The sequence below is a fragment of the Neodiprion pinetum genome, chromosome 3 (genome assembly GCF_021155775.2).
Source record: "Neodiprion pinetum isolate iyNeoPine1 chromosome 3, iyNeoPine1.2, whole genome shotgun sequence".
Taxonomy (NCBI): Eukaryota; Metazoa; Arthropoda; class Insecta; order Hymenoptera; family Diprionidae; genus Neodiprion; species Neodiprion pinetum.
The window spans coordinates 18791126-18801768 of NC_060234.1; the positions used below are offsets into that span (position 1 = coordinate 18791126).

General features: G+C 37.7%; 1 protein-coding gene across 2 annotated transcripts; it reads right to left on the reverse strand.

Moving 5' to 3' along the window:
* Positions 1 to 1861: 1861 nt before the first annotated feature.
* LOC124214235 (uncharacterized) lies at positions 1862 to 10291 on the reverse strand. Of its 2 annotated transcripts, XM_046616438.2 has the most exons (13): positions 10140 to 10291; positions 8782 to 8909; positions 7125 to 7337; positions 6370 to 6474; positions 6201 to 6293; positions 6027 to 6134; positions 5842 to 5952; positions 5064 to 5235; positions 3247 to 3329; positions 2956 to 3172; positions 2437 to 2601; positions 2079 to 2201; positions 1862 to 1979 (listed from the first exon to the last, which is right to left on the reverse strand). In XM_046616438.2, exons 1-13 carry the CDS (start codon positions 10267 to 10269, stop codon positions 1942 to 1944), a joined length of 1686 nt encoding a protein of 561 aa, XP_046472394.1. In that variant the 5' UTR covers positions 10270 to 10291; the 3' UTR covers positions 1862 to 1941. The 2 variants fall into 2 exon arrangements, with proteins under 2 accessions (XP_046472394.1, XP_046472395.1); XM_046616439.2 differs by lacking the exon at positions 10140 to 10291 and having other exon boundaries at positions 1863 to 2201; positions 8774 to 9053.
* Between the last annotated feature and the right edge of the window lie 352 nt (positions 10292 to 10643).

Consider the following 10643-nt stretch of genomic DNA (forward strand, 5'->3'; position numbering starts at 1 on the left):
CGAGGATCATAAAGACTTACCTCTTTGTCCCGAACATTTTACTCCTCCAGGTAGTAAAAATGCCAAACTCGCGACCACCCTTTACCCCAAAACAAAGTATATATTGCAGTATAGAAATTTGAAACAGTGTTTGAATTTAGGATTGAAAGTGACGAAAGTGCACAGATTTTTAAAGTTCGCACAATCTCCATGGCTCAAGCCTTACATCAAGCTCAACACAGACATGCGTAAGCGGTCGAGGAATGAATTTGAGAAAAACTTTTATAAACTAATGAACAACGCGGTGTTCGGCAAGACTATGGAGAATGTGCGAAATCATAAAGATGTTAAATTGGTCACAAAATGGGAGGGAAGAGGTGGTGCGAGAACGCTTATTGCCCGAGCAAACTTTCACAGCTGTACCGTATTTGGCGCTGATATGGTTATCATTGAAATGAATCGTGTCAAAGTTCACTTCGCCAAACCTATTTACATCGGCGCATCAATTCTAGATCTGTCAAAAATCTTTCTCTACGATTTCCACTATAATTATATTAAAACCAATCTTTCGAATAAGTAAGCTAAATTGACGTATTCCGACACAGACAGCCTTATTCATCAATTCAATGTGCCTAATATCTATGATATCATCAAACGTGATGTAGATGCAATGTTTGATACCTCTGACTATTCACCGGACAATGTGCATCCCTGGTTAAAATTCCATCAGAAACAGACAGAAGACGAATCCTGTCTGAATCGAGTGTGTTTTTGTCACGGTAATTTCAGACAGAAGCAGTTGGATATGCCCGTTCTTATACGCATCTATGTGCAACAGCAGACAGAATTCCTATCCACTCGTGTCCGATTCTATACGCATTTTGCTATTAAATGGACAGAATTTTTATCCGCATCTACCGGTTTTCTATACGCAGACGTTGTCCACCTGGAATAACGCGCAGATGGATTCTATCGGTTTCTAATGTACCTCTATCAGCACTGGTTTAAATACGGTCCACAGATGCATTCTGTCCGCATCTATGCGCTGCTGATGAACTATTTCATTCCGTCTATTTCTATCAATGTATCTACCCTGGTGTTGCCCATGATCACGTACGTATTGAGAAAATAGCAGTACCTTTGGAATGACAAATCAACCCTGAATTACTTTTTTGGTTGAAAATCAAAGTTTTCATCCCGTCAGTATTCAGATCATGGACAAAATGTGATTTATTGTTTTCATACAGTAATGTTCATATATGCCTACTGCCCACGTCCGGCTGACTTGTTACTGCGCAGAGACAAAAAACTGAGTCGTTTTTGGTCTTTGCGCAGGAATGGGTTAATCCAATCCCTACAAAAAATGTCGTATGAAGATATACGGTACTATCCCAATTTAGTATGGTTTTCGTATCCGTATTGTATGCGAACCTATCCGAATGTATCCGGTTCGTAGCGATTTGTATCTGGACCTATCGTAAACCTATACATTCCGATAGGTTCACATACAATGAGGATACAAAAACCATATTGAATTCGGATAGTACCTTATATCTTCATCCGACATTTTTTGTAGGGATGTGGGTAGGCATATCTGAACACTACTGCCCAGCATTTATACTAATATGCGCTATTATACATATACCAAAAACAAACTGCAAATCGATGTGAAATCAAACGTGTGACCTTGTCGTGATCGCGAGAAAGCTGAATATAGGTCCCACGGCAGGAGCAAGATCGATCACCCGATGACGTCTTTCATTTGTTTCAAGCCTGCAATATATTAACATCCACCTATGCACTGAAATAACATACATGTACATAATAAGCGGGAGTGAAGTATATACACCTAGAATGAGCCATACGTCGCAGAGATAATTTTTCTTTGAATTGTTTTTATTGCGAGAATACAAATATGACAAAATCATCCCGTGACTGTCTCTACGTGACTGACTCTCGCTCTTACTCGCTGAGTTCCTCATTCGGCGTGTGTTCCGCATCTAACAAGTATGTTGAAAAGCAGAAGTCTTCATAAGTGGCACGGTTTTCGTTTCCTACGAAGTTTACATATGTTAATCTGACGTTATAAACTGACAAACCTGTATTTTCTTCTTTATTGTCATGATCTTCAAGTATCCTAATAGGGGAGTTTCCGACATCGTCAGTAATGTTGGAGTTGGTGCCTATATCATCCCCCGCGTCTGATTTCTGATCATCCTCTTCTAGAGACAGATATAAATAATCAATATCACAGAAGCGCCAATATATGTCTATATATGTATAATAAGAATATGGTTAGTGGTAAACTCAAATGTCAACTGTAGGAAAGTGGAGATGGTTCGTACAAATGTACAACACCGATGAAATCTCATGATTATACATGCTAAGGCGATATGTAGCGCTATGGTTAAATGTATTTAATTACGTGCACTCTATCATGATCAAGTTTTAATTTACCGGGTACACTTGATGTCATCGATGATGTCGATGGCTTATCAGTCTTTTTCAGTTTGTTTAGGTCGGATATCTTCCTAGTGACGTAAAGGTTTACTTTTGATAATTCCATTTGCGTATTGAATTCAGAAGCCTTCTGTATGGCCAGTAAGCGGTGACGGTAGATATCTGTAAGAATTGGTTATATTGTGCGTAAGTTCGGAAAACGATTCGGAGGCGATTCAGTATATATGCCTGTCTGCGGGCCAAGAATGACGATATTACGAATACGCGAGCTGGCGTATAATCAGACTCATCATCATCGCGCTTGAATTGCGAAAAAGGATCACAAACAATGGTTTTGGGTAACAGATACTTAGATTGAATACGTATGCGCTATTATGCCAATAGGGTATTATCTCCGTTGTGGAATACAGGTATTCCTTACTGCATACTAACACAGTTACTTTTCCTACTCGGGTTTATCTCTGGGGATGTGTATGTATAGGCTTGATAATGTAGTCCAGATGATGAAAGACGTACCACTTATAGCGAGCATCTTTGTTTCATCCAATTTTGCTTTTGCCGGTTTGTCTTTGAATTTATTTGATTGTGTACCAGTGATACTGCTATTTTTCAGAACGTCGTATCCAAATACTGCTACGGCGATTTCCTTCACGAACATCTGATTCGACTTTGCCCTGTTGACGGCACCATTGTACGTACTATAGGGGATCCATACGTTATGTCCCAAATGAATCTGTGAAATGGTATATGGTCGACAATTAATTCATGTAAATACATTACCATTGCCTCGTCAGTGTGCAAACTTACCTTGTCGTTTGAAATATGTCCAGGTGGTGGTGCATTACAACCTTCCAAGTTACGTATGACTCCGTCATATTGTTCCGACATAACTGTGGACACGTATATACTACTCAGTGACTGATACTTATGATAATTCATTTCAGGTTTTGTTTCACGCTAAGGGGAAAATACCTCAAGATTCCAGTGACAAATTGATTATTTGGGATGAAATAGTTGAAATTAATGAATCAAACTCGAATTTATTTATTGCAATTGTAACCTAATTTTGAATAATTCCAATCATTCACTTGTTTTCGAACGATTCTCGATAATTCACTTCAACTAGAGTAAATATCTTATTGTTTTTGTGATTTTTATTCGTATTTCTGATCAGTCAAATGAGTTCGTTTCATTTAATCCAATTGTTTGTGTGATTTTGTTTTTTCTTATTTGATTTATTTCTTCGAGAATAATTATCGATAATATACTCATTGGGGTGAATATCTGAATATTTCAATCTTTCTTTGGTACTTTCTGTGTCTTCAAATGAGTTGACCTTATTTTTTTCAATTCAATTTCAATTTTCTTTCGGAGGTTCGATAATTCACGTACAGTTTTTTGATCTTGTTTAATTTTTTTTCTGTGTTAATTTTTATTATTTAATCAAGCCGCTGTAAATTCTCGTCAATTTATGGACCTATTCGTAATTCGAATCAACGAGTCACTTCCCCCTCGCGTTCAAACCAAGCAGCCGGTGGAGGGCATTCTTTGGATTACATGAAATCTGATCTGTGGTATCTTGAATATTGACAGCTATGAATGCGATGGTATCATCATGTTTCAAACAATTATTTCCCGAGAAATAGCCGAGCTAAAGATACTATACTTCCAAAATTGTATAGAAATCTACTTTCTTTTTTTTCAACGCTTCATAAACTTTGAGCACAATAAAAACTGATAAGCCGTCGTGAAAAGTAGGAAAATGAAAGTGATTCTTGTTCTCGATTGTTAGATACTTGTGCAATAGACGATCGACAGTTAGCTGATGCTTCTACAACCCGCCATATAAAAGGTAATGATTTCGGCAGGACTGACCATGTGCGGCCGCATATGTACCAATTTATAGTCGAAAAATAATGAAAACCTGCCTCTTCGAGACAGTTCAAATTGACCCGCTTTTAGCTTTCCTCCCACCAACATAGCTAAAAGCTGGTTTGAAAAACCCCTTTAACAAAATTCTCAATCAGAAAACGTAAGGTTATTGTATATTTCGAGCAATTTTCGTAGTTTCGCAAATTTGTTTTGCCACCGTGTCAGGATCCCCTCCCACCTCCCCTTCACTGGGAAATGGAGCATAACCCAAAATACCCCAGGAATTTCCGGAAACCCCCACCGATCTCTATAGTAACGATTACTCTGGTAACCAATCATCATAGTAACGATTACCATGGTACCCAATCATTATAGTAACGATTGCCATGGTAACCGTTACCATGGAAATCGGTTGCCACCATGGTAACGGTTACCATGGCAACCAATCTCTATAGTAACAATTGTCATGGCCCAGCGTAAAACCTCCTACCCTCCCCGCCCCTCTGAGCGTAACGGGCCCAGCGTGACGGACGCAGCGTAACGCGCCTGGCGTGGCGTTACACGTGACGCCCCCCACCCCAGCCCCCCACCTTCAGTAAAGAAGGTTTTTCAAACAGTCAATAATAATCGTAGTGCTGTGTAGGCTTAAGAACATTTTGAACGATCAATTGCATAATCTACAATCGATTTACACTGCCTACCTTGGTCTGCATATCTGTCAAATCAATTGTCAATGAATAATGTATGCGTACCTTTGAATTCTTTGAAATACTGGATGACATCGCGCTGCAGTTCCATGTTCAGTGTTGTAAGTTCCTTCATCATTAAATTTTGACTGGCAATCGTAGTTTCATCTTTGGAACATTTCGCCTTTAGATTTTTAATCTGTTGCAAGAGGTCTGCATGACTAAGGTCATCACATCCCTGTAAAATTACCAATTCAATTACTATCATCACATATGTCATTCAGGTCCAATCCAACCATCAATTTCGTATGCATAACACAATTCAACAAAATATATATATATATATATATATATATATATATTTTTGATACGTCATTTGTTCGTTGCATCAGTCACGTAACTACATTGGAAAAGATTCACCAACTTGATTAACTACTGCGAGGTATACGTATGTATGATAGTTTTTTTTCAATATCAATGTATAGTCTACACATGGACAAAACGACGTACAGATTTGTAAAAGAATTTGTCTTGGATCTTTCTTGAGCGAATTTCTGCTGTACAATTTTAGGATTGGAAAATTTTTCATACATCGCAATAATTCTCGAACAATTTTGTGAAAAAGATGCAAGTTCCAAATAAAGTTTAGCAATTTAACACACAGTATTGAATGTCAGTGATGTCTGTGAAAATAACTAATTTGAAATCACTATACAGACGGAATCATTATTCTGGGCTTCTTTCATATCATTACGCAGTCCGCAATGGAGCCCAAACTGCTCATCGGGAATATAACGGGTACCTAATAGAATTTCAGTTCGAAATATGCGATTGAACCAATTACCGAATTCATGTTTTTGCTGTCCAGGGTATTATCGGTCGTCTTTCGTGCCGCTGATGTATTACTGTCCTTCGCCGTCATACTACTGCTTCGATTTCCCTTCTTTTTAACAGCCTGCATTTTATAATTATGAAAATGAGCATTGATTCACCGTAACAATAAGTGTGTATGAGTTACTCTATATTTACAGACGAATCGGGCTTCTTTGCAGGTTTAACTATTTTTTCGACCATTGGTTTATCTAAGGCTTTGGGAGACTGAGCGGATTTTTTACCTACATCAAGACCACTATCCGGCTGCAAATAATGTACATAGCATATACAATTACATAATCAAACATGGCTTTCATTTGAAGCACTCACCGACTGCTTGTTTTTGCTAAGTTCTACATCGTCTGGTGTCATCGCATTAGGCTCCGTCAGAATAGAGCTTTGAGCCTCTCTCACTTTATCAGCCTACATATCGTAAATGTGAAAACGAGCATGTCATTTATCATCATAAAGTGCGTATGGGTTACTCTATAATATTTACCGATGAATTGGGCTTCTGTGGTTTGGTCATTTTCTCAGCCACTGGTTCACCGAAGGATTCGTGAGATCTTGTAGATTTTTTCCCTGAACCGCAGCCGTCTGCATCCTGTAAAACATACAAATATACAACGGCTGAACGGAATAGTGCATCGTGTGACAGTGTGGAGTAGGGTCGATTTCCGTCTAGTGTGTGAGGTTGGTAGTGCGCGCCGAAGGCGAGTGCTGCTTTCACACGAGCTGGCTATCGGCCAATCTACACGTGTTGTACATGCTATTTTTCATCATTCCTGCAATAGGGGAAAATAGGATTTTAGTAACCTGTGTGGCGCGCGTAATGCAAGTGCCTCATTTTCGCCTGAGGGTAGGAATAAGGCACTTTACGCACGCTACACGTACTTCGAAAATCATACTTTAGAAGCAGATGTTGCAAAAAATATGTAACGTTAGTTCTGCATCATTAGTGGGTTGAAATATTGAAAGACGTACCTATATTTGATACAGCCTAACCTTGTCTATCAAAGACAAAAATTGGGGACAGGCCAGTGGGCCGAACTTGATCATTAAATCCATGAAGCTACTTTCAAAAAATTTACAATAGAAACAATTATTGATCGAGATTGAATTTCATATCTCATCTAAGAATCTCAATTGCAATAAGTTCCACTGATAAAGCATAGTGTGATGACTTGTAACATTCGTGCTCAGAGATATATTCAAAACTGCAAAAAAAAAAAACAAATCTTCAAAGTAACCTACCGTAGCTTTTCGTTTAATCGGGCCACTTTTTTTCATATTCTTTTTATCATTGTGGACTTCACCAGGTTCGATATTCTCCTGATCATCTTCAATAGTGTTCACTTCATTTCCTACAGGTGTCATCGTATCTTCTGCAACGTGTTTTTGTCGAAGTGCTTCTAATTTTTCATTCAACTTTAGTTTTATCTTCTGAGATTCATGACGCGATGGTGCCTTTATGAAATAAGCGTACAATCATGAAATCATTATCTATATGGGGTACTCCAGCCATAATCATCCAAGATTTGACTCGACGTTTTTTTATTATTCTTTTTTTATAATTTTACACGATGTAGTTCTATATCGTGTACATCAAAGAAGCATCTATGAATTTTTTCAGATTCTTAGTTGGAACCGGTTTTTCAGGATAAATATTACAGACGTCGATTAATATACAACCTTCGATCTTCCTGCAACGAAGCACAGGTATTCTACGTCGAAAAACTCAACCTTTGACGCCTAGACCATCGTGGACCATATATTCACTCTTTCTACGACTTTACCTACAATTCAGATCAAAAAATCGTTTTCCAGTGCCCATAAATATTGGTGTTAGTGATCAGAGTCTACACTATGGCTTTTTCTGTTCGAAAATATCATATCTCATCCTACTGGGTTGCAAAAATTCATAAATTTTAATTTTTTTAATAATAAACTTTTTAAATCAGTATATTTCTAATAATAAACTTTTTATCAGTAATTTTCTGAACCTAATGGGATGAGATATGATATTTCCGAACAGGAAAAGCCATAATATAGACTATGATCACTAACACCAATATTTATGGGCACTGAAAAACGATTTTTTAATCTGAATTGTAGGTAAAGTCATAGAAAGAGTAAATGGTCTAGGCGTCAAAAATTGAGTTTTCTTTACACATGCATGCGAAATCCTCGTTTGCCCACCGCTAGGAGGCACCCAAAGCCCGGCCTTCGCGCACCGCGCGTGAGAATAATTTTTCCTACCATCAGGCGATGCGCAAAATACTTTGCCCACCGCAAGCGGTGGGCAAAATGTTTTGCGTACCGCCTAGCGGTAGGCAAAATTTTATTCTCACGCGCGGTGAGCTGAAGCCGGCTTTCGCTGCCCCCAAGCACTGCACAGCGCGGACTTTCGCATACATTCACAAAGAAAAATAGTGTTCGATACGCGAGGCCAAACTCGCTTCTTGCGCACTACTCGTCTGAAGGGCGCACGAAGCCTCGGCTTCGTGCTGCCTTCAGACTCGTACTGCGCAAAACGCTTGTTTGCCCTCTTGTATCGAAATATACTATTTTCGACGTGGAATACCCGTGCTTCGTTGCAAGAAGATCGAAGGATGTATACTAGTCGACGTTTGTAATATTTATACTGAGAAAACGGTTCAAAGTAAAAATCTAAAAGAATTAATTCATAGATGCCATGACATACACAACTCCTGCCATGACACTCCTTTGACATACACAATATAGACCTCCATCGTGTAAAACTATACAAAAATTATTAAAAAAAACGTTCAGTCCAATCTTGGGTGATTATGGCTGGAATGCCCCATATACACCTTTGTGCAGGTGCTGCAACATCTGGTAGTAAACAACAACAACATCGTCAGCTTCGTATCTATATGTACCTATATACCTTTTTCGCACGTTTAGCTAATGCGTCGGAGTCTTCTGAAGATATTTCCGAAGCTGACAAAATCAAATTCGAAGGAGGTGCAACTTGCCTTTTCTCTCCACTTTTCGCTCGTAATTTTTCAATAGTGTCTGAAAACAGAATAATCAAACGTGTTCAAAATAGCACACCATCCTATACATTATATTTTCACTCTGGTTTGTGATAATGATTTAAACATGAATTATCGTGAATTCTTCAAGTGACGATCATAAATAACTACTGGCAATCCAAATTTGTTCCATGTAACGTTGGATCATTGTTCGGATGTCGAAAAAATGCGAACTTGTTAAGCATCGAGCAAGCCCGCTAAATATTGCTTTTGAAAAAAATAAACTTGATTTTTATGACAAAAAAAATGACTTTCCACTGTCTAATAATTTCTTGATAATTCATTGCGAAAGTATGTAATGATTTCGTTGGTCAGTTTTCGAGTACATCGAAATCCTGAATCAAGGGATCAACTGAAATAACCGACGGAATAACCAGAATAACAAACCTTCGAAGTGAAAAATCTAATTTACAATAAAAAATTGATGAAAAAAAGTATAATTTCATGACATATAATGTGAAATGACAAAGGAAAGTTAGAATAAAACAAGAATGATTTGAAATACATGAATTAATTTCTATTATTTCAGCATTGAAAAAAAAACATGTTCAGCTGACTGGTGCATGTCGAATCATAAGTTATTTCCCCCTTTTAGAGAGGTGTCAAAAGTCTGAAAAATTGTGTCAATGCTCCTAGCTCATCCCCAAATCGGCGGTATGAATTTTATCATCAAACACGAATATTTACTGTCGAAAATAAATAGACAATTCATGCGCACCGCCGTCTTTGACGCTCAGGGCGGCGGTGTCCTTTGATACTTTCTTTCAAATGTTAATATACGCGTATATATGATGGGAATTAGGATAATATATCGCTCATATAAACATTTGAGGGCCTGTCGTATAGTTCTGCGAACAGTGAGGATTTATCGATTATATTAACATTTTTTTAACTTCACTCGAAGTTGTATTTTTCTCATTTTATAGCGATAAAAAAAAATATACCATAATTGTAAATACTTGCATAATAAGTAACGGAATGTATGAATTATCAAACGTCCGGAATATAAAAAAAATGAATGAATTTCGGTTTTCTTTGTGTATAATTATTTAATATATATAGGTCTAATTGGTAATTCAATTAAAAAATCTCACTACAAAACATCCGTTCGGCATATGTAGTATTATTCTCAGACCGATGATATGGCTCGCGTATTAGAATATATAACCCGATAGCTGATAAATAATGGTGTTATTTATTATACACTTACCGTCAACACAGAGTATGATAGCCTGGCAGTATGAGCCTGCAGGTCCACACTTGATATTATAATACTTTCGATGATCGATGTTATCGGCATCAAAGTGATTAATTTTTGTCACGGGAACAATGTTTTTCATATCGTGACGTGAACATTGCACTTTGAACTGTTATTGGTAATGGTTATGATGGTCTCTATATATTTATCAGAACAATCCTTTATTTATAATCTTTGGTCTTTCACACAAAATACTTAATAACAAATTGGCGAAGAGAACGAGAATCTCTGGCTTCTTGTTTCTTTCTTAGTGAGTACCATAGAGTTAAGAAATTTAACATCTGAGAAACTAGACTCGTAACAGAATTACACTAAGGTAGTTTCGCTATCTGCCACCAGGGTTCCCGAACAAAGACAGTCGTTGTTAGTCGTTGTATCTAACACCCTCCCTCAACGAATACTTCATGTAGTCTTGGCTAATCCGATAACCCGCATTTTTCAGATATATTTTTTAAT

Bases quoted from the DNA above. Each gene is read 5' to 3' on its own strand.
- LOC124214235 (XM_046616438.2), bottom strand. From the start codon at position 10,269: ATGAAAAACATTGTTCCCGTGACAAAAATTAATCACTTTGATGCCGAT. The intron at 6,475-7,124 runs GTAGGTTACTTT...TATGTTTTACAG, and splicing joins CGATTAAACGAAAAGCTACG to GATGCAGACGGCTGCGGTTC. The intron at 5,236-5,841 runs GTAATTGGTTCA...GTAATTTTACAG, and splicing joins ACAGCAAAAACATGAATTCG to GGATGTGATGACCTTAGTCA.